The sequence below is a fragment of the Tympanuchus pallidicinctus genome, unplaced genomic scaffold, assembly GCF_026119805.1.
Source record: "Tympanuchus pallidicinctus isolate F22 unplaced genomic scaffold, pur_lepc_1.0 scaffold1, whole genome shotgun sequence".
Lineage (NCBI taxonomy): Eukaryota > Metazoa > Chordata > Aves > Galliformes > Phasianidae > Tympanuchus > Tympanuchus pallidicinctus.
Window position 1 is genome coordinate 52,895,697 of NW_026294618.1, and position 24,378 is coordinate 52,920,074.

At 38.5% G+C, this 24,378-nt stretch overlaps 1 protein-coding gene across 2 annotated transcripts in view; it reads right to left on the reverse strand.

The window, feature by feature from the left end:
- Nucleotides 1-9,001: 9,001 nt before the first annotated feature.
- The window catches only part of MED23 (mediator complex subunit 23), a 34,364-nt gene continuing 18,987 nt past the window's right edge, over nucleotides 9,002-24,378 (reverse strand). For both annotated transcript variants that reach the window (XM_052671125.1, XM_052671114.1), the window contains 14 exons: nucleotides 23,830-24,004; nucleotides 22,234-22,397; nucleotides 20,845-20,969; nucleotides 20,178-20,383; nucleotides 19,391-19,571; nucleotides 18,265-18,435; nucleotides 16,824-17,040; nucleotides 15,787-16,023; nucleotides 14,206-14,371; nucleotides 13,308-13,380; nucleotides 12,002-12,216; nucleotides 11,020-11,140; nucleotides 10,787-10,918; nucleotides 9,002-10,083 (listed from right to left, as the gene is read on the reverse strand). In XM_052671125.1, the coding sequence (XP_052527085.1) occupies nucleotides 9,910-10,083; nucleotides 10,787-10,918; nucleotides 11,020-11,140; nucleotides 12,002-12,216; nucleotides 13,308-13,380; nucleotides 14,206-14,371; nucleotides 15,787-16,023; nucleotides 16,824-17,040; nucleotides 18,265-18,435; nucleotides 19,391-19,571; nucleotides 20,178-20,383; nucleotides 20,845-20,969; nucleotides 22,234-22,397; nucleotides 23,830-24,004 (2,357 nt within the window). In that variant the 3' untranslated portion in view covers nucleotides 9,002-9,909. The remainder of the gene's footprint in view (nucleotides 10,084-10,786; nucleotides 10,919-11,019; nucleotides 11,141-12,001; nucleotides 12,217-13,307; nucleotides 13,381-14,205; nucleotides 14,372-15,786; nucleotides 16,024-16,823; nucleotides 17,041-18,264; nucleotides 18,436-19,390; nucleotides 19,572-20,177; nucleotides 20,384-20,844; nucleotides 20,970-22,233; nucleotides 22,398-23,829; nucleotides 24,005-24,378) is intronic.

Genomic DNA, 24,378 nt, shown 5'->3' on the forward strand with positions numbered 1-24,378 from the left:
TCATGTTCCGACTTCATCTGAAAATGTATGTATATACACAAGCTAAATTCTTAAGTCTGATGTGAACTTGGAAAGTTTTGAATGCATTCATGTCAGCTAGCAAGCTTTGGGCTATTAGTGGCTTGTAGAAGATGGCTGTTGAACAATCTCACTCAGAGAAACATGGTGTTTTGGTTTGCAAGTCAGTCCTGGAAGAGGGCACCAGACCTAAATCCCAGCAGGGTGATGACTGAGTTCCCCTGGGCCCCATACAGGGCCCAAAAGAGCTCATCTGAGCAATTTTTCCATGCTATGGCTTCCTTACGTGAGCTGAGCCCTGCTTGGAGCAGTGACTATCATCAGGGCTCTATCATTATTTTGAGATAGTGGAAGAGCCTTCTATGTGTGAACAGCTTGAATATACCACATACATTTACATATGTTTCTGGTGTAAATAAGGCCTAGATGAGGAATGGGTATTTAAAAATCTGTTTCGCAGTTTGCGGTACTGGAGGTTCTGCTTGCACACCAGCTAGAAATAATATCAAGCCAACATCTCGAATGTTGATTTCATGCACCAAGAGAAAAAGAGAATATAATTATAGCACCCTGTCATTTTCATTTTGGCAAGAGTGCTCATTTTCAAGGGAAGAAAGCAGTGGCCCAAGCTGCCTCTGGGAGAAGTTGAAAACGCTATCAGGAAGCCTGATAAAATTCTTTAGGAGGTTGGACTTCTGCCACAGCTGATGGGATGGCCCATAGCTCTGGCAGCTGGGAAAAATAAAATTATAGTGGCATTCCTTTGCAGGTGGCAAAATTTTATGTATGCCCATGAGTTGGGATGACTGGGGAGTGAAGTGCCTAAACGAACAAACTTTTATCAAAGCTGTTTGGCAAATGTTTTATCACATTTTTTTTTTCTTCCAGATTTTTCAAGGGCTTTTTCACATTTCCTCAGAAAATAATACCAAGAAGTAAGAGAGGATAGGCCTCTTATTTTCTTGATTATCTTAATTTCCCTTGTTCTGCTTAATGATTAAGTCCCATAAAACTTTAACAAGTGGCCTTTGATTGCTCAAGTAACTTCGATTGCTCAGCCTTTAGCTGTTTCCCATACAGTCAAGGAGGGGTATTCTGGAGGAGACTTAGGGGAGACTATATTGCTCTCTACCCCACCTGAGAGTGTAGTGAGGTGAGGATTGGCTTCTTTTCCCATGTAACAGCAATAGGTTGAGAGGGAATGGCTTCAAGTTGTGTGATGGGAGATTCAGGTTGAATAATAGTGAAAACCTCCTCTCCAAAAGATTGTCAGGCACTGACACAGGCTGCCCAATGAGGTGTTGTCCCCAGCAGTGTTCAGAAAAAGAGGGGATGCAACACTCAGCAGCATGGTTAGCAGACAACATTGGTAGTAGGTAGACAGCTGGACTAGTTGATCTCAAAGATCTTTTCCAACCTTAATGATTCTGTGAGTGATGAACTGAGGGAGGCTGGATTTGGTGGTGGGTGGCAGCCTCTGGTTCTGCAGAGAAAAGCTGAGATGACAGCAGTGAGAGTGGGAGCATGGAGAAGCGAAGGACAATGGCAGTATGGAAATGACATAAATTCTGGATTTTTCTGCCTGATAATTCATACTAAGATCACCTTAGCACAAGACCTGAGCTGCCCACTCTGCATGTCTCTGCCCTCCATGCTGGCCCAGCTGTGCCCTGCAGCTGTGGTCAGGTTCCACACAGTAACACATGAATTTCAATTTTTTTCTCTGGAACATAGAACTGAATGGTGTGGAACCATGAAAATCTCCTTGCCTCGCTTTGTCTATTTTCCTTATTTAAAAAAAAAAAAAAAGCCAAGTGTAAAATAAAAAGAAGAAAAAAATTAAAACGAAAAACACAAGCGATCTTCTAGGGGAATGTGAAATAATGAACAGAGTGCAGAGGTTACATAGTTCTTACCAGCCTAGTGTTAGCCCCTCTTAAAAAGCAAATGCCCCCCTTTAAAGTGCAGCTGTTATGGTAGAAAATGGTAAATTAGGAACAGCAGCATGTGATGGGATTTTGTGAAAGCTTGTCCTTCAAAGATGCTCAGGAGGTACTGCCCAGTATTATATGTATACAGAAATCTGTTTATAATACCTGCAAAAATGGAGATTTAGCCACAATGAAAACTGTAAATTAACAGCCTAAGAAAACAGTCAACAATTTCCTTGCAATAGCCACAAGGAAAAGAATGAAAGCAATGCTGCTCATGGTTTAGTGCAACTGTCTTTTTTTTTTTTTTCTCTTCTTGTGGGGGGGTAGGAAAACCAATCTTCTCCTTACAGTTGGTTTACCTCTCCTGCAAGTGAGGGAAACCCATTTTCTGTCAAAATCAGAGAGAATCTGCTCTCTGAAGGTGAGGACCTGCAGCATTCAGTGCAGCTCCCCAGGAGCTGAGAAGCGAGGGAAAAAAAAAAAAAAAAAAAAGTGTTGAGCTGAAGAGATCCTCTGCAATAAGAAGTGCTTTCAAGGAGATAAGTAAGCAGCAGCTTTTTTTTCAGAAAGATGTGGAAACATTTCTCCTCAGAGCACGCAAGGCTGTGAATCATGAAGGTGCTACTTCATGTCTATTCGTTCCATGTCTGAGGGGAAAAAGAAACGTTGTGGAAAATACTAAGAACTCTTTGCCAGAATTTTCTACTGGAGATGAAAGGATTTATCGTGAATGTTGCTTTGGGACTTAAATTTGCCTTTTCTGTTTTGAACTTAAGACAGAACTGTTTTAGAAGAAATCAGCAATGAATTGTGTCCTGTGTCATGGACTGCAGAGCCTGTCAGCAGGGACTTACCTCCCTCCCATGCCATTCCTGCAAACTAGAAACTGCAGAGCTCTAGACCAGTTAATGTTGGACTCCATTCTAGATGAGGGTGCAAGTATTAAAAGCTGCCTTTCTTTTTTTTTTTTTTTTTTTTTTTTTTTCCCCCCAAGGTAAAGGTCAGAGGTTAAGCAAGTAACTGTTGGTTGTCCTGTACAGCTGTATCACCAGACTGAGAAAAACTTCTCTGCACTTTCTGGAGGGGAGCTTTTCTCATTATAATGCTTTCTCAAAGAGCAGAAACTCTGACATGTGCAAGAACGTGCTCAGGCTGCTTCTGCAAAGAAGGGCACATATAGCTTGTGCCATGGCTGCAGTGTGAGTGCACTTCCAAAGTGCAGATGTGGCCAGGTCTAGTGACCTGCCACCAGCCTGTGTGTGGTCCTTTCCAGCTCAGTCTGTAATGCGGCTTAGTTATAGAACTGCACCCAAATCTCTCTACCCTGAAAGAGCTTCTCCCATCACCAAGCTACCTCCCAAGTTACTTTGTAGCTGCAATACTCTGCTCAAGGCTTCTGCATTCATTTCAGTCATGCTGACAGACCTCCACTTTTTCCTCTACATTCAGAGTGCTGCTGCTGGTTAAAAGAAGCTATATAGCAGCAGATGATGGTTTGTCTGTATGTGGTGCCTGGAGTCGATCTTCACTCTGTCTTCCATTGTTCCTTCATAGAAAGCACGTCCAAAAGAAGAAGGGATTTACTCCTGTAAGGGCCCTTAAAGTCTGGTTTGGCTCCTGCATGGGAATTTCAAAACAAAGAAAACTTCAGAAACAAACAAGAAAGACAACAAAGACAACACTGATGTGATAAGGTACTTCCAGATTCTCTTCTACTATATATTATATATATAATTATATATTATTTATTATGTTATATATTCTCAGCAGAAATAGCACTGTGGAGGGAAGGAGCTTATACAGATTTCCTTTGAGAATTCAGCCTCACATCTCTTCTTTTCTGCAAATATCAACAGTTTCCTTACCCATCCATTTACCTTTACCTCACTGCTTCAGGCCCTTCTCCATCTCCCAGATGTCTCTATGAAGTCATTCACAGAATCACCCGGGTTGGAAGGGACCTCAAGGATCATGCAGTTCCAACCCCCCTGCTTAGCAGGGCCACCAAACATACACATTCAGATCAGGTTGCCCAGGACCCTGTCCAACCTGGCCTTGAACACGTCCAAGGACGGGGCATCCACAACCTCCCTGGGCAGCCCGTTCCAGGGCCTAACCACTCTCCTTGTAAAGAACTTCCCCCTAACATCCAACCTAAATCTTCCCTCCCTCAACTTGGATCCATTTCCCCTAGTCCTGCTGTTGTCAGCCCTTTTCAAGAGTTTACTCCCCTCCTGGGTGTAGGTTCCCTTCAGGTATTGATAGGCTGCAATGAGGTCACCCCGCAGCCTTCTCTTCTCCAGGCTGAACAAGCCCAACTCCCTCAGCCTGTCCTCATAGGGGAGGTGCTCCAGCCCCCTGATCATCTTAGTCGCCCTGCTCTGGACCCTTTCCAAGATCTCTATGTCTTTCTTATACTGAGGGCTCCACACCTGGACACAGTACTCCAGATGGGGCCTCACAAGAGCTGAGTAGAGAGGGACAATCACCTCCCTGTCCCTGCTGCCCACCTCTCTCCTGATGGAGCCCAGGATCCCATTTGCCTTTCGAGCTGCCAGAGCGCACTGCTGGCTCATGTTCAGTCTCTCGTCCATCAGGACCCCGAGGTCCTTCTCTGCTGAGCTGCTCTCAAGGACCACTCCTCCCAGCCTGTACGGGTGCCTGGGGTTCTTCCGGCCCAAATGCAAAACCTTGCACTTTGCTGTGTTGAATCTCATTAGGTTCACCCGAGCCCAGCCCTCAAGCCTGTCGAGGTCCCTCTGAATGGCATCCCTTCCTTCCACCATATCAACCGCACCACTCAGCTTGGTGTCGTCAGCAAACTTGCTGAGGGTGCACTCAATTCCCTCATCGATGTCATTAATAAAGATGTTAAAGAGCACCGGTCCCAAGACAGACCCTTGGGGGACACCACTTGTTACCGGCCTCCACCTGGACATAGAGCCATTGACCACCACCCTCTGTCTGCGGCCTTTCAACCAATTGCTTATCCATCGGGTTGTCCACTCATCAAATCCATTTCCCTCCAATTTGGAGATGAGGATGTGGTGGGGGACCATGTCAAAGGCCTTGCTCAGGTCCAGGTAAATGACATCGGTCGCCTTCCCTTCGTCCACCAATGCCGTCACTCCATCATAGAAGGCCACAAGATTAGTCAGGCATGACCTTCCTTTGGTGAAGCCGTGCTGGCTGTCTCGGATCACATGCTCATTCTTTATGTGATCGAGCATGTTGTCCAGGAGGATCTGTTCCATCATCTTCTCAGGCACAGAGGTGAGACTCACCTCATTCATGGGATATTACACAGGCACCATGCATTTGCAGCACAAGAATACTGATACATTAATAATACAAGCCCAACAAGTAATGTTTTTTGTTTGTTGACTATACAACTTAACCTGTAAGTGAACGCATGCAAAAGAGGGGATGTGTTCTTCAGTGCAGGGTCTGGCTCACTCAGGGCCTGGTTTTGTATTCTTCATGTTGACAGTATCTAACAAATAATGATGCTCAGTTAGAGCTACAGCAGGAGTCAACACTATACTTCTCAACTCCATTGCAATCACACAGATAATGCTATGCTCTCATTTCATACTGAGCATGCTAACTGTATTTTAAACAACTTTCAGAAGAGTTTTACTAATTTTAAATACACCTGCCATTGCTCTCATGAAAGCGTACTTCAAAATAAAAAAGGCATTGCAAAATGCAGAGACGTTATTCATATTAGCAGGGAAGAGGGAAGAGGCTCAGTGCAAATGCTATACGGAAGTACTGTCACTCTGTTCTCCGCCTGCTCCTTTGTCACTGCTTGCAGGCATGGGTTAGCTATTTGTCATGAGGTGAACTGTGGAACTCACCTACACTTGAACTTCTTCTACTTGCTTGCTGTGCTAAGTTTGACACGTTGCTGCCAAACAACATCATATCAGCACTGCACTGGATGGCCCACTGAGTCCCTGGCTTGGCCAGTTACTCTCCCTTGGCAACCAGTCAGTGGTAAGAGGTGGGTGCCTTCTTGGAGGCAGATTCAGAGCAAGAGCCTCACTGTGAGGGCTTGCAGTCATCACTCTGGCTCCAGAGAAAGGTATTTACTACAAAACCTACCAACGAATCCACTCCCACTCATCTGTCTTCTACCCACTAATACAGAGTACAATAGTTAACCTCAGAGTGATGTCATCTGTGACCCGACTGTACCACATTTTCCAGGAAATGTAATGCAAGTCTTAGCCTGTGCCCTCGCAGAGCCATGGATAGAACAATATCCCCCTTCCCCTCATTACACATGCACACATTGAAAAAAATGTGCAAACCTCCTATTCATAGGGACAGTAAAAATACAAAGCACATGAAACTTGATTTGTGAAACTGTAGCTTAAGCTCTCCTTACCAATCTAGAAGAGAGGAACTAGGGATGTGGGGATCTGCTTGGTGGACAGGGTACTTGGACTTAGCTGAGCCTGCAATGCAAGAGGATCGTGACTCATTGGTAGGCTTACTGTACTACAGGTATGTTTAAGCGCCCATGTGCTTAACAGCACTTATAGAAGCAATTCTAATAAAAAGCAGCAGTTTTATGACAGTTAAGTCATTGTCAAATTTATTTTTTGAAACCTGCCAACTGACTGCAACTTGCTCTCTCACCAACATCTGCTGCTTTCATCTTCAGAATAAAAATCCAAGCCCTGCAAGTCTAATCACATAACAGTTCCAACTCAAATCTTTATATTAGTTAAGGTTTGCTCTTTTCCACACCGAAAATTACTATGTAAAAACAAACCTGGAACATCAAACTTAAAGATGTGAAAGGATCAAGGCTCTATGCAACTTGAAACACGTAGGCACGGAGGAACTATTCAGTTATCTTTTGCCTCCCTCGCTCTCTCCTTCTTCATGTGGTTCGGCTTTGTGCTTCAAAGGCAATTCAGGCTGCTTTAAAATCTTCCCAAGCAGCACTGACATGGAGGCTTATAGGTGTATCCTATTTGTACTTTTTAATTGGAAGTTAAATTATAAAGCTATCTGTGAACGCTCAATTCTGCAGCAGGCTTAATGCAGAACTAGAGCGTGTGGTTTTCATGGCAAGGCACCTCAGCTGTAGGGAACCTAAAGAGTCCAGTTCACCAGGACATGGACAGGATTCTCATGCATCTCAGGAGCTGGTAATAATTACAATCAATTTATCCTAACAACAACAACAGTTCAACCCTAGTAAATCTCAGAACAGACACGTGCCACCAAGTCCCAGATCATTCTCTGTGGGAATCATCAAATACTACAAATCTAAACACTACAATGCCAAGGGCATATACATAGCTTATACACAGCAAGCATGCATGGAAAGGGAAGACTGGGGACAGGAGAAAAGATCTTCCTTTTGATTTAAAAAGAAAAAAAAATTAGGAGAATGTAGAAACACAATGGTGTTTCACTGAACACAACTAACAGCAGATAAGTGAAGGAACAGGAGGATTGAAGAGAACCTCTGCAGCTGAATTTTTAGATGCTGCTGGAAAAAAAGGCACAGTGAAAACAAAACATTCACTGCCTCTTAGAGCTGGAGTTACATACTGCATCCCAGCAGACATCTGGGTGGTTGAAATCCCCTGTCAGGATGAGAGCTGGCAAGAGCAATGCTTCCTGCAGCTGAAAAAGCAAGAAGGCCTCATTAGCAGGCCTCCCTTGGTTAGGCAACCTATAGTAGAACCTGACCATCAGTTGAAATGGCATATACTATAGAATCATAGAATTGCTCAGGTTGGAAAAGACCTCAAAGATCATCAAGTCCAACCACAACCTACCCATGCCATAACCTACCATAACTAATAACCCTCTGCTAAATCATGGGCTCCTGAGCACCAAATCCAAACAGTTTTTAAACACATGTAGGAATGGTGACTCAATCATCTCCCTGGGAAGCCTATTCCAGTGCTTAAGGTGAAAGATTCTTTGTTCCTACCACGATAACCTGCAGTATTTTTTCTAATTTCATTAATCCTTCTTTCAGGTCCCCTCTACACAGTCACCTCAGTTAAAATGAGGGAAAAGCAAATAGGAATTCCTTATTGAAAACCTCTTAGATGCACTTGGAAGATCTTGCAAAGCCCACAGATCCAGTGAGTCCTCCTGTAAACTTGATTACGAAGGGGAAAATAAAGCATATTTTAAACATCAAGGGCAACAGTGCAATATTGCTCCTATGTTTTCAAATTTTGAATAGCAATATTAGTAAATGGAGAGACAACTCGAACATGCACAATGTAGTACTACACACACACCCAAGCACTTATCAAATTTTCTGCAGTCTCCCTCAGGTGGTTAAAGAGGGAATACAACCTTTTTCTAACATGAATTTCTGCTGACTTCACCAGATCTCTAAATTGTTCAAGTCTTACTAAATAAATATTCTCTGCAAAAGTGACGTGAGGTGGGGGAGGTCTGCTATTACTGTAGCAGTTCCATATCAGCTACCTGTAATGCAGGTAATAGAAAAAAACAAACAAATAAATTTCACAGACCTAAATGAGAAATGGAAAAAAAATACAAACCAAAATTCAAAACACAGAAAGCTTTACAGAATGCCAATAGCTTTCACTATTTGCTTCTACAGTGTTATCCAACTTCCTCAATACATTATTGCTATGAAATCCCCCTGACTGGAAACAGGTGCTATTTTGAATACTTAGAAGGATACTAAGTATCCTGGGTCCACATCAAGCTAGAATACAAAGCAAGACAATTCAGGAAAATGCAGTGTTAGTATTAGTTCAGTCAGAACACACAAGCAGAACAGACAGGAGATGCGTTGTTTCTGCTGGCTTTTCTGGCTGTATGCCCCCAAAAATTGTTTAGGAAGAGAACAAGTTGTTAAGAGTTTCACTGCTGACAGAACTTGTAAAGCCACAATGAAATTCTCACTTCTCAGATCTGCCTGAGAAGCCCTTGATATGGTAAATCCTTATTTTTAATATAAAATGTACAGAAAATAAATAAGCTTAATACCATTACAGTCTTTAAAGCTTTTTTTTTTTTTTTAATTTAAAAAGTTTGTCAAACAAGATGAATATTTACAAAATGTTCAGTATTTCAGCTCTATTACCAAAACCTGCTCACTACAGTACACAGATAAAGAAAGTAGAATATAGAAATCTAAAATATAGAGTATCAAGAAAATCCAGGTGACCTGATAAAAATTACAGCATTTCCCAAATGGAAAGGTAAAATGTGAAACAGCATAGCTTTAAGTGAGCACACACACTTCCAGTAAATACAGTAGAGACAGCCTCTGGAAAATCTACACCAGTGTAGTAATTGATGCTAGATCAAAGCCACCACTCACCTCTTGAATCTCTACATCCCTTGAATATAAACTGTACATATGAAATTTACAGTGATTTTCAAAAGCTCATTCTCAATCTCCAGAAAGATGTTCTAATGCCACACAATTGATGCAATCTCTTTGTCTACGAGTTTTCCTACATAACGGTTTAGTTTACCTGCCCAAATGAGGATAAAAAATTCTTCTGTTGGACAAAAAGAATACAAATTCCTAATGTTCAGAAGTCAAATGCAATTTTTTTTTCCTTTTTAAACCAGACTATATATACACTGAATATGTTTTCATTTCACAGAGACAGAAGGAAGGAAAAATCCAGATGACTTAAATCAGGGTAGGGAGCAGGAATGCTGTAAACTCTTCAGAAGTCTTTATACTTGCTTGTAGAGAAACTTTAATCAGTGCTTTCAAAGAAAGGCAACATACACCTCATTTAGTGTCTGATATAAATAGTCAAGAAGATTGGCATGCATACAATTAGCTTCACTGTGTAAAAGAAAATGAAGCACGGATCTGTCTGTAGTTCTCTTTCCTTTTATACAGCATACCAGATTTCAGTTCAGATGATATTTCACCTTGAAGGCTGCCTTCACATCAAGACCAGTCTAACACTTCATTTCACTGTGTTACTGGCAGAGCAACATTAACAGGCACTTGGCTCGGTTGTTGTGCTGGTGACCCATTACTGAGAGGTTGCTGTGGAACACCTGCTGGCTCCATTTTGCTGATGTGTGTTATGAAACGTAACCGAAGTTTCAAAGCTGGTCTTAAGTTACAAATTATTTTCTCAACCTGTAAAATAGAACAATAATAAATAATAAATTAAGACAGAAATGAATTTGGTAAATCGGGAGTTTTTGGACACGTTGCCACCAATACGACCATTAATGATGCACAGAAAAAAAAAGATCACAGTTTTTATGTTAACTTTCTATTTGTCATGTAAAGTTATGGACCTCTTGTGATAACAAGCCTTAACCCTGCCCCCTGCTTTGGTCTGACAGTACTATAACAAAGCTCTGCAGAATGATTAACACAATTTGTATTTCTAAGAAGTTCAACCTGTTATAAAATTAACTACGTGATTATTATTATTATTTTTTTAAACCAACTTTGGCCACATTCTTGCTTTTTTCACAAGTCAAGCTACATTAAGTGAAACAGAAACTAAGGAAAAACTTGAAAGATGTGGCTTGAAATATATTGTCAAATATTCAAAATTTTATACAGCTTTGCCCCAGTGGCTGCTTTAATAATAGTACTTTGAGAACCTTCAAGCTGCATCTTAAGCTTCACACTACAGAAAATAACCCAGAGATCTGAGATACTAAGCCTACTGCAGTTAAAGATTGTAACTGCATAAAAGTGTACCAACTCCCCAGTTTGCATACAGAGAGACTAGTTCAAAATTAAGCTTTTTGTTTTACTGCTACAGATGAAAATCATTCCTTAGAAAGATTAATTTTCTATAAGGGAAGATAACTGATTTACTTACTTGGTCTTTCACACTGTCACCTGTGAACATATATTTCATATGATACAGGAAATCACATATGGGATCCATGTAGTTCAGATGCGAGCTGTATTGATCAGCATTCAGGAGCATTTCATAGAATGCCACTCCAATCTGTCTCCAAAGGCACAAAAGTGTCAGACTCTACTTTTTAATATAATTGCAATTCAAATATAATAGACATTGTATAAAGTGATCCAAGAGCTATGCTTTACCTCTATCATGCATCGTGTCCTCTCCTGCTGGAATCGCTGTAGAAAAGGACCAACGAGGTGGTAAACATAAAGCAACTGGAACTCTGTTTTCACTATGGGTATCAACACTTCTGTGAGGAACCTGTAATATTTCAAAGGTACTTATTACTTCAACCAGACCTATTTTCTTCTCTTCCCAACATTCAACTAAAGCATCAGATTATCTCTGATGGATCTGAGCCTTTCTTTTAGAAATTATTATGATGTTTTGAAAATATTAGCTGTTTCAGTGACGCTCTAGAACACTTCTAGGCATTATTGACTAAAACAAGAAATCTCAAGGAGAAACGCAATCCCACCAAAGCTTAGCAGAATGCTACGTGCAGTAGAAAAGCTGTCCTCTGCAGTTTTAACATTACCTTTAATTCAACTGTCATGACTAATTGAGAGGAATTCATCATAACACCTTCACTTTTGCCCAGTATGTTAAAACTTGGTATTAGCAAATGACAGCTGTTAGTCTTACCATTAACACAGCACTGTGGAAAGTCAAATCAGTATTTTTTTAATGCAGTGGTACTTTTCACTTGACTTAATGACTAAGTGGGCCACTATTGTGTCTTTCAGCCAGTAAAGCATCTCACTGAGCAGCTACAGGGTACCTTCCAGAATTAAAGACACACTGATCATAGCTGAAACCTTATAATTATACTACAATCAGCATTTTTAGGAAAAGTTTAAATGAACAAAAACAAGCACAAAACTAATAAAAATTTTTTAAAAGACAGTTGTAAAAGACAGTCACAGTCTAGATGAGAGCTCTGAAACTTACAGACAATAAGAGCCATGATGAAGGGAAAAAGGGAGCTGGAAAAGGACTCATGATCTACTGAGCAGATTTCGGTGCAACTCCCTACACATTTGCTTTACTACAGGTACAGCTTTGCTATATACATCACACATATAAAATTGAAGACAAATCATCAAATATAATTACACGTACTTGGGAATGAGAGAAAGCTGTCCAATGCTAGAATGATGCCAAACAGCATGTGCCAAAGCCAGAGTGTAGCTACAACTCATCTCAGAGTAAGACTGATGACATGCTGTGAAGTCAAACAGCTGGAAAGGGTAACCAACCCACTCTGTCTCTGAAGTCAAGCTGGGACTGTTGATAACATTCACAATGTGATCATGGAGAACAATCCAGTATGGCTCCTGGAAAAACAAAGAGGCTGAATTCCTTCTGAAAAGAACATTCAAAATGACAGCGGAGAAAGGATGAGAAACATCATTATATTTCTAAGATGTTTTCAACTAGATGGTAGTTTATATACCTGTTTGATGAACCTGAAAATTAAGATGCATAATACAAAAAAAACACATCCATGTCCATGGATGTGGCGCACTCAAAGGTTATCACAAGGTTATCATGACACAGTTCATTAATTTAATTATTTAGAGAGCTATTGTAAAAGATATCAAAAGGAACAGAGCAAATGTTAAAGGCCTTAGTGGAAAGAGAACAAAAATTTTCTGAGTACAAGCACAAACAGACCAAAAATCCAACATGAAATCAAAAAGAAAGATATAAATGCCAGAGAATATAAACAAAGGTTCAAGGAAAACGGTCCAGAGAAATCAGTGGATCCAAAATAATGAGGACAAAATCCATGCTGACTTTTTTTCCAAAGAAAGAAACTACTTTGAAAGAGGAAGGTCACAAGGACAACTGTTGCACATATAAGCAACAAGTAAGAAGAAAAAGAAAGTTAAGGTTATTCAGATTTTCCTGGTCATTATATTCAGAAGATCAAAACGTCTGCCAACACATGATCACTAATACTGCATGCACTTGCTTATACAGCCTTAGGTACATTTACATAGTTTAAGAATATTTCTCAAGAAGTTGAGAGAACGATATAAAGACATACAGACAAAGGATGTGTAAGTGTTAAGACAATTAGATTTGCATCAGAAGCCTTACAGAAAATTTTGAGTTTGCAGTTCCAGCTCATAATTAATACAACATGTGGAACCTAACATTTTTAATGGGAGTAATTAACTCATTTTCATCCTAGCCTGAAAACAAAACAAAAGCAGAAAGCTTCATCACTTCTTCCATGCTGCAGAAGTAGAAAAAGATGTTTTTCTAGCATGCAAATAGTCTTCAGAATGGCTCTCTGAGGAATCTGTACATGTTGCCTTTACACTGCAAACTGAAAAAAGTTTTGAAATGTACTCTAGAAAGTCAATAATGTTTTTGTGAAAAAAGACATTTTATTTTAAAATACAACATATTGACTCACTGGTAAGGCTGTGATAATTAGTCCAATAGCATTCATCCAAGCTGTGATATTCTCTCTTGGCACCAGGGGCTGACTACAGATAGAAAAAAAAAAGAAAACCTGAGCTCTGAAATCCACAACTGTAATTTGTGCCTGCAAGAAGGTTTATTTATACAAAGAACACTTCTCAAGAAGTTTACAGAACTATACAAACACATGTAGTTTTCAGAAGACACAACATTCAGCATCACTATGACATTGCTTGAAAAATTTTAGTCCAACATGATTTTGTTTTAGAAGCATGTTTTTCTGAAAGGGTGTAATCACACTATGACTGCTACCAAACAAGCTCAAGTGCATAACAGCTGCTTGTCCCTTTATTTACTTGTTCCCTCCACATGCCACAAAGCTAACAATAACATATTACTAAGCTGAATCAAGTTGAAAACAAAATCATTTCAGTTTGTCCCTACTGATCAAAGATGATGTTTTGAGTCATCTTTGCAAGAAGACTAGGTCCTTCTTTTCACTTCAGTTCAACAAGGAATCAATAAATAGAACTACAGGTCAAATTTAAGGCATCCTGAGAGCACATTGGCCTTGCAACTCTGTTCTGTTTCAAAGTATCTCTAATTTAACACACAGGATTCAGAGTCCTACAAACGGTTTCTGCCTCCTTCGCTGTATATTAACTGATGGAATTTCTCCTTTCACTCCAGCTGAAAGGACAAGACTTTTTCTAGCCTTGTGCCATTGAACCCAATGAAAAACTCTGCAAAAACCACTTAAATGCAAATAGTGAAAGGTTTAATTAATGTAAATGTTACAAAACTTAAGAAAACAAATACTGCAAACTACCTTAGCAATCTTCAATTACATATTATAAACTGCAGAAAACATTTTTAGAAAGCCAACGTACCTCTTCAGCACAACGTTCAGTAGCGCATTGCCCACATCTGTTCCTGGAACTGCCAGTGCCATGAGCTCAACACAGGTAACATGAAGAGCGTGGGCAGCTGGGTTAGGAAACTCATTGAATCTCCAGTCACAATTTGGAAATGGACCAGGTGATTTGCCTGCCATAGGTGACAGTGATTAAGGAAAAAAAGCTCCCCAACAAGAACTAGTGTACACAGCACACTGCTTAACACTGCATGTATATGTCACAGAGACAAAACTGAACTGAAAGAAATCGCTAACACTGTGTAAAATAGACACAGCTAAAAAATAAGACATATGGATGAGCATGAATATAAGCCACTTGAAGCACTGCATAAATACAGTTATGAATAAACGTGCATAAAGCAACGTGTAGACTCACACACGTCATGCAAAGGATAAATTTCCTCGATGAAGTGATGGAAGAAAAAACATCAGCCATCTCATTCAGGACAAGATGAAATTAACAAGAATTTGCAGTGCGGAACCTTTAATTTGCTTCAGCAAAAGATCTCCTAGAATTCTACAGCAATGGTTTATGCAAAGTGAACACCTGCTCAGCCTCTGAAAAGACTTTCACAAGGAAGAATAGATCATTAGAGCTAAATATTGAGAAGATCTAACACTGTTGACATTTGCATAAGAGCAGACTTTTATGTAATTTTAATTTTCTTTATATAGATCTAATACACGTTCCACATGACACATTAGAAAAAGACCATTTGGAAAGATGAGCAAAAATGTAAGATGTAGAAAATTGGCTAAATCCCATAAAGCTAATCCTAAGAGAGAAGGCATCCAGAGAGACTCCACTAGTGCTACTCTCTAGAACACAGAGGTGCATAGGTTCACCATAGTATTTTAAGTCAGCTGTAATCACAAACGTAAAAAATAAAAAGCAACAATTAAGAGCAATAAGGCTGGTGTTAAAGGTATTATTGTGTCCTAAAAACACACTCAGCAATTGTTAACATAATGTATATTGACCCTCACCTATATGCTGTTAGCTATACAGAATTTTTTTTTTCCCCCATCATAATACTGGTAATGGCACTAGAAAAAAAGTAATATTCTGTTCTAAATTTATTTTTATCATGTTTTATGTCAAGCTTACTTTGCGTAGCAATTAAGATTCATTTGAGAACGCATAAATATCAGCATTTTTATCTAGAAACAATGGAGTGTAGTGAAATATTTGCAAAGCTGTACTGTACTTCATTTTCACCAGAGGTTTCAGGATGTTTTTGCTAGGAGAGCACAGTCACATAAAACAACAAAGAAATAAAGAGACACATTGCAACTTTGATCTCACCTTCTAAACAATTTCTGTAATTGGAAGGAACAGCTCTGTACTGTTTCAGGAGAGGTCAGTTATTCTTTATCATTACTGATTTTTACATAATCTCCACTCAGTTTTGTATCTGCTTAATTGGTTTACTGCTTTAACATTCTACACACCTCTAGAAACAAACTCAAAATAGGCTTATTAATGAAATTGAACATTTTGATAAAACAAAGCTAAAAGACATTGGTACAGCTTAGTGCACACTAAGAAGGATATTGTCTACTAGTCTTCCAATGAGTTTGCAATAGTAAGTGTCATCAGGAACCCACGGATTATCTTCTCTGGCATTCATAGCACATTTGAGGTAAGTATCACTTAGGCACCAACCCAGAGGGCGATTATCTTTGAGAGAGCCAATGATGGCATGAACAAGCTTCCTCTTGAGGTTGGTGCGCTCTCTCAGATGTCTCTCGTAATAGTGAAGAGTGTTGTACAAGTAAGTCACCGGACGGTCTGCCAAGAAGAAAACAAGAAAGTGAATGGAAATCTCTCTTAGCATCATTATTACACTTCCGATGGCAAGAATGAAATTCAAACTAAGAGCTGGACAAGACTAAATCGCATGTACTTGAAAAAGCATGTATGGAACAGGCTCACGTTCTTTGTGTCATTATACAGCATTGACTTTCTTTTGTCTTGCATTTATGCTTGAAAGCATGGAGACAGGCAGAAGACAGGCAAAGTCAACATCACCACATAAGCTATCAGTAATTTATTCATAAATAAATCCTCTAAACCATCTCTGCATTTAAAAGCTATTAAATAGTAAGACTCTAGTCATGAAGTCACAGTAAACAAAGAACATCCTAAGATGTCTGGCCAAAACATTACAATGTCATCTATAAAAATAAATATACTGCAGAAGTGTAGTAAAAATAAAGAGTTTTTTAAAAAAAAAAACACAGGATAAATAATTTTGTCTTAAACAATGTTAGGTGGAAGAACTTTTTCTATCATCTTAGTATCTAGAAGACTGTTAAGATACAACTCCAAGTATTCACTGCTACAAGGGGTGAAAGGGAAAGGTGTGAAGCAAGCATAGTCTTACAAAAGCTACCTGAATAAGAGCACTGTTTGTAGGCTGAAGTACACTAATCACATATTGTACTTCTTTGTGGAAATGCACACTCACAATTCATAGAATACTAATGAATTAAACAAAACTATGTTAGCTGATTGTTATGAATGAAGGAGATGAAGGACAAGAGCATCACCACAGTAGGAATAAGAGCCTGCATTCACAGGTAACTTACCATGGAATTTGTATAAACCTCCCAGATGATCCAGTAAAGTTTCTAGTGACTTAGACACTGGAAGCAGTTCCAGAAATCTATGGATTACAATGTCAAACACCGGCAGAAATCGCAGACATACATTTCCAAAGTAAATTGGAAGATACTGGGGCTGGATCTGAACTGGGGGATTGACTTGCTCTGCCAAGCCTTCGAAATACAACTTTTCAGGATATTTCTGGAGGGAAAGAAACCAAACAAGCTTGAAAGCTATTTCTTTAAAAGCACTGTATTAAATATTCAGCACCTATGTTGCTTTAAAAGACACTTCATAACCTTCATTATCATTCACAACTCCAATACGAGGTTAGCAACACAAAGCTTACTGAAGAAAAATGATCTTCTGAGTGAAATCACGCAGTGGTTATGACCAGAAGATACATATTCAGAAAAAAACAAAACAGAAGTTTCTCCATTGCTCAAAGGGGCGTAAGGGAGCAATAAGTAAACCGAGCCAAAGCTAAAAGCAACTAGTCACTATGTGTCACTTGTCACACTGTTATAGGAGGAAATGTAAAGGAAATTAACACCACTGAAAGCTTCTGCATTATGCACTAAATCAGAGCACTAGAAATAATATACATGCAATTGCTCCCTGGGAAAGAACTGGAATGTACCCAAATACCAGATGAGTGCAGCTGAAGCATGTGCACGGTATTTACCTGTGACTGAAATTTCCACATGCCAGGCTGAGTCTATGGCTGAACACTTCCCAGATCAATATAATTTGGTCTTCAACCATTATTCACTTTTAGAAAGTTAAGACACTTCACTGCCAGCACAGAATCAAATGTGGACCAAAAAGCACCTGGATCAGAACTGTATCTGCTTAGTTGCATGGGAGTTTAGTTGTACCTATTTTCACCCAGCATTTATGTATCCTTTGACAGAACACTTTGTCACACATCACTTTTTAGCCAGCAGAAGCCAGTATGTTTACAAAAATATTAAAATCTCAGCAATTCTCTTCCCTGATGTGTCTGGAAATTGTATTTTTCTCACACAGGAGATGGAAGACTTTAATAATTAGGAGAAAAATGTAGATTTAACTGTTGTATTAGTCATAAAAGAACAGAAGGAAATATACTTTTCCTTGGTGCACAAGAACTCTATCCTAAATGAATCTCAGTAAAAACAAAGTTTTAAAATGATTGGATTTAGATGAACAAGGGTTCCTAATAAGCCCTTCAGATGCCTCCCTATTTGGATATTACAAATTATAATTTGAACACAATTATGTAAACATAGCATTGTATTTTTATAGTAGCCCAAACAAATTACTACTTAAGCAGCTCTAAGAACCTACAGAACTTTCTTGTAATTTTCAAGGAAAAAATACTTTCTAGCTGATCTGAACTCTACAGGAAGTATCGAAATACAGTGGTTTTATTAGCTTTGATACCTTGTGATAACTCATATGCTTAGTATGCCAGTCATTCTGCAGCCAATGCTCTGGAGAATTCTCCTTCACAAAATCACTCACTCTGTTTCTGAAATCATTAGGCTTGAGTAAGAGTAATTGAATAATGAAGTAACAGACTTGAGCTTCATTTCCTTCATGACTACGCATAGCCTTCAAACAAAAAGAATCAGAAAACATGGAATTATAGAGTTGATGCTGCTGTCTGCTTAGGAACCACTAGACATTAGCAAGCCAGTAGAGCTCAACATTACATAGATCTGCACACAAATTCACACAAAAAATATAGTCTCTCAACTTTATTTTTGGAGTGAAGATGGAACACAGGTAGGCTCCATCATCACTGGAGAAAAGTAATCATCACATTTTCTATTCTGCAGAGAGAAAATCTCAAAAAATTCCCGGTGAAAGTATGTTACCCAAGAATTCTCTTTCTCTTCTGTATCTCTGCTCTCTTCTTGAAAATAGCTTCATTCTTATTATTAATTGGCTAAGATTGCTTCAAACTTCCAGCCACTCCATCATGTTCTCACTTGAACTTGAAGTCCCCACTAAAACTCAAACAGCTTCATAATTTAAAAATCTCATCTTAGCACAATTATAATTACACAAAGAAAATTTATTTCCCTTTGTCTAAGTTCTGCTTTTCTTTAATTTACAAGATAACCTGAAAAGACAGAACATCATTTTTCCTCTATTTTTTTTCTGATGAATCAGGATGAATTCCAAGCAAAAAGACAATAACTAACAGGTACAGGGCTTTCCATTTGTTTCCAAACAATGGCATACTACTCCTGTCTTTTCCAAATGCAGAAGTAATTGCACAGCTCTGAGATCAAAGATCCAGAGCACAAAAAATAAAGTTCAATAATACTAATTCAATGGTTGCCTTTAAATAACCACAAAAGGCTTTCCCTATAGATTCAGGTAACTATAAGACTGACTTTCACATTACTTACAGAACTAATCTACTATTTTACTTATCAAATAGTCAATATTTTTTAAGTAATACACTTCTAAAAAAATTGCTCTCACAGAAGTAGCACAGATAGCAAGGACCAAACTCTAAGCAGAAAAAACCTCTCAGATTCTTTCTTTTAAGACTTACCAAACAAAGTATCAACCTGTCCAGTGTTACAATGTTGTATTTCCACACCATATCATTGAGAATCTCAATACATTTATTGAGCTGCTGACCTCCTGCAGAGGTGGAGAATTCATACACCAAGAAATCCGCAAATGTCCTGACATGTGCCACAAGAGCTCTGGCCCCAATTCTTTCTAATACTCTACCACAGAAGAAACAAAACAAAACAAAAGCTAGTCTCTTTTACAAGAACATTTGGAAGCAAATCAAATGTCACACTTTTTAAAACATTTTCATCTGATATATCCTAAGAATGAATGAGTTTTACACAAACGTTTACTCCTCACCTCATTAAATGAAGAGAAACTAAAAGAAACAAAAAGACCCATTTAAAGAACAAGTGAATTTCAAAGTTTCTAATTAGAAGAAATGTCTCAGGTTCACCAATTCTGATCCACAGTACTCTGTTTAGAATACATGCTTTCGTTATGTATTTTTATGCATAACATCCATAAAGTTATATATCCAGTAGCCCAATGTAGTTTTATTCTTCTGTACTGTGTACTTAAATACAAAAATAGCATTAAAATACTGGTACAGACCATTATGTACAAAACAAACAAAAAACTCAGTCAGGAGGTACAATCAATCTTAGATGCTACATCAATATCTGGCTCCACTCTTTTGTTCCCCATGTTCCAAATTTTAAAAAGTATGTGCAAATTGAGCTCCAATGCACATGGACTATGTCCTCCTAGCAGAAAATTCTGCTGCACAAACATTGAAATTGCACCTTCTGTATCCTCACCTGTAACCAATTTGATTAATGTGATCTGTCTCTAGCAGCATCTTCCACAGCAGACAAAGGAAAAGTGGGGGTGAACCTTGCACCGAAAAGCGTGTGATTATTTCATTTTCATTGGTCATAGACTTCCACTTTCGATATTCTTCTTCCACATTCTTCTTCAGGTTAAAACGGCTTTCCTGAGGCACGTTATTCTGTTTGAAGAACACCTGAAAGAAAAGTAGGATGTAGTGTGACCAAGAGCCTAAAATAAAAGTATGAAAGGCCAACTTCAGCCTGACTTTGCACATTGTAAGTTTCTACTTCCTTGTACAATGAAAATCCACTAGACAGGATTCTTCACCCTGACACCACGCTGACTGTTTTGTCAATAATATATGACAAACTGCCACAAGATTACAGGCTTCTTCAATCATTAATTATATATTTTTTAAAGATCTGATTTACCTTTAACTAGTAGTATCAACTTGCCAAACTTGACCTTAGAATACTTCAGGAAAAGCTAACTCATTTCTGAAGATACATCAGTGTTACAGACACAATTTTTTATACTGATATAGCATAGCACAGACAGAAAATGAATCTCACTGACTAGTAAAAAGCAAAATAACTTGTTTAGAGAGTAAGTTCTGTGTATTTCCAGATATAAAATCATAAGCATAACTATTACCTGCAGTGGAGCTGGAAAACAGCTTAGTGTATGGGATGCCCAGTTATGTGGAGTAAAACTCATGATAGTCTGCAATATATCCTTGCACCAAGTTCCTTGAATTGAATCAGAGCCTGTGAAAAAATCTAAGAAATGGATTGACAACATTAGGATTATTTTTACATGAAATTCTAACGTTGCTTATTGTTATTTGTTCTGTAGCAACATGCATTAAGGCTCTGTTGTATAAAAGGGCTCACTTTTTGACCAACTTCTCCCATCCCTTCCTATAGAATCTTATTTATTCCATAGAATAACATATTTTACGCTATTAACAATAATGGAATTATTTTTAGGCTTTGAGCTAGAAATAAAGCAAGCGCCATTTTAAGATCTTATATTTAATTTTCTTTAACAACAGCAGAACATGCTACTGCTGATTAACTGATTAAAATTTTAAAAAATCTTGAGGAAATTAATGACAGTGAAATCACTGGATGCTACTTCTGCATTGCTTTAAAAAACAGCTCAGCAGTTTTCTCAATTGACAGAATCATAGAATGGCCTGGGTTGAAAGAGACCACAATGCTCATCTAGTTTCAACCCCCCTGCTATGTGCAGGGTCACCAACCACCAAGACCAGGCTTCCCAGAGCCACATCCAGACTGGCCTTGAAAGCATCCAGGAATGGGGCAAGATTAAGCTGTAGAAATCAAACAAAACTCACTCCCTTCTAGCCTCCAATATTGGTTTAAAATTACATATTGATCAAAGGCATAAAAACTAAACACAGAGAAGCCCTTTATTTAAAGATTTCCTCCATTGGTTTTTCTAAAATCAATTGTTCTCATTCTCCATCAAGTCTTTACACTAAAAGTATATTTTTCCATAAACAAAGGAGCTAGAGAAAATACTCTTCACCAAGCTAACAAGACCTACCCACTATAATTATAAATTCCTAACACATTAAAATCCGCAATAAAAACTTCTCCCCCTTCCCTCCCAAATCCAAAACACATGCTACTACTTCTTAAAAGGTAAGCAAATTAGGTTTCTGCATGAGCAACATACTTGCTCTTAACACTGCATTTTTACTTTTAAATGTCAAGTATCAGTCATCAATCCAAACCTTTAATAATGAAATTGAAAGCAGGATAAAGAGAACAAGATGGTAACACTAGATCTGTGTTTAAGATCTAGTTGATTTTTATACATCTGACTTCTGATGGCTTTTTCCCTAAAAATAACGTCAGAATTCATAAGCACAAATTAAACATTTCTCAAAACAAGAAAATTGTGGGATATATATTTGGACTGGGTCATTTCTAGGATTTTATGTTAAATTGTATTTTAGAGAAGTGGTCTGACTTCAATCTTCAGTTAAACATCATCTCAGCACACCACTGTTACCTGTCACATGCGTTGCCCTTGCTAGAGTTAAGATTAAAGCCCTGTTGAGTTCCTCTGATTCTGCGGACAGAACTGTTTTGGGGTCACTGAGGAACCGTGTAAACTGCGGTTGGACTTCTGAGCTGCCCAAAGCTGTGATTAGCCTTAAAGCAGTGCTCTCAACACTGAAAGAAGGAAACAGTCCAATTAGTAAATAACACCTATACTACTGCTTCTAAGATTCCAAAAAGACTTTTAGTTTCTACTTCATGTAATACAAAACCATTTGTTTTGCAAGTGATGTTCTCAACTTTCTTTCAAATAAAGCCCCTCAAAAGTTGATTTAGTGAAAATTTCAGGTGCAGAGTACTTGGAAACCAGATTGGAGTTTCCCCAGTTTAGAGCTCCCCTTTATTATCTTTTGAACACCTTCATCTAAACAAAGACATACGGACTAACATTCGCATGCTAGAACAGAACAAAAAAACCCAAGCATGAACAAGGCAAAGAATTTGCAAGGATACCACCTTGAAATGGAAAGCACTAGATCATCCTCACCAAAGAAATGAAGTATTGCTTTTGATGAAAAGCACTTTATTTTACCGCATGCTGACTGCAAGTGCTTTTCACATGAGACAGTTTGAAGTAATCTAAGAGATTTTTACAATCTCATGTCTCTGAAATGCCAAAGCCATCTATTAGTTTACCCCAAACTAGCAACATGTTACGTGCACCTAAGTTGTCTGATTCACATAACAATCTTGTCTTTCATGAAGTAAAAAGACAAAACAGTACTCAGACAAAACAATAAAAAGAACACGATTTCCAGCTTCAAATCCATAGAATAGATTGGGTTGGAAGGAGCCTTAAATATCATCTAGTAAATTAAAAAGAAAAACCAACAGAAATAAACCCAGATTCTGGATACAAACTGAGTATCAGTCTGCAGCTTAACCTTTCAAAAAACATAAGACAATAAAAACCAGTATTTTTCCCTAGAATTAACTGCACATGGACTCTAGAATTTGAACTAGTCCTTCCATCTTTCTTGTATGCAGATTAGCTATTGTTTTAAAGTGTGACTTACACTGATGCAAGGCATACATCAATTATTTTTTCCCCACAAATTCACACAGAGTCCCCACAGCTTCGTACTGACTCCTTTATAGATCTAAGATGAGTAAAATGAGTGAAGTTATTTCTCTGATCTGACTGAAAATTAACGTTACTACCAAATGAACTGGAATCAGTTTAATTCTTGCAATGGGCTTATACATCATCTACAGGAATAAACAAGCAGAATCCCATGAGCAGACAAACTAGTCATTGTGACTACAATTGCAGTGGAAGGAGCTCAACAGTTTTCTGACATCTCTTGACATGACGGTGCTGATCTCCTGTCTGAGACAGACTGCTGCAAGCAACTGCAGACTACTCCTACTAGCATGTAACTGTAGCTCCAAAATAGTCTGCTGAGATTCTACAAAACACCACAGTCACAGAACTAAGAGTGGGAGGTACTTGCATCCTGTTTCAAACATAGTATAGTTCTTTAACAACTTTCAACGTACAATGAAGAAAAAAATTTTACAACTAAACTTGGTAACCATCACTTACCACAGATGAAGCTGGTTCTGATTTCTCTGTGGCACAGCAGCCAAGGAATGAAGATGGCTGAGCAGCTGGACTCGATAGTGAGGCTGGATGTGATGCATACGATAGCTAAACATTTCTAGCAGAGTGTGCAGAATTCCCCAGGCGTGAGATTTGAACACAGTTGGCAGGAGCTGACCTTATGAAAAAGTTCATAAAATAAGTTTTCCAAGAGATCTAGCTTCAAAATGTAGCTACAAGGTATACCACCGTGGATAGACAGTTATAGTGAGCTACATATCAGACATGTGATTTGTGAGTATTGTATTAATTACAAAGAGCACATGCAAGCAGTGTTTTACATTATTGTACATGTATAGAGCTCAATTTTCTGACTGAACATGTACAACTGACATCTGCATTATTTTAAGGAGTTAAACTGAATATCATTTCTGTCCAATTTAGAACCTTCGCTTAAGATTTTTTGTTGTTGTTGTTTTCAAATACAGAACAACTTGTATGTGCTACTGAACTAAAGGAGAAGGGAAGGGTTGAGGGGAAGGAGCTTTTTTT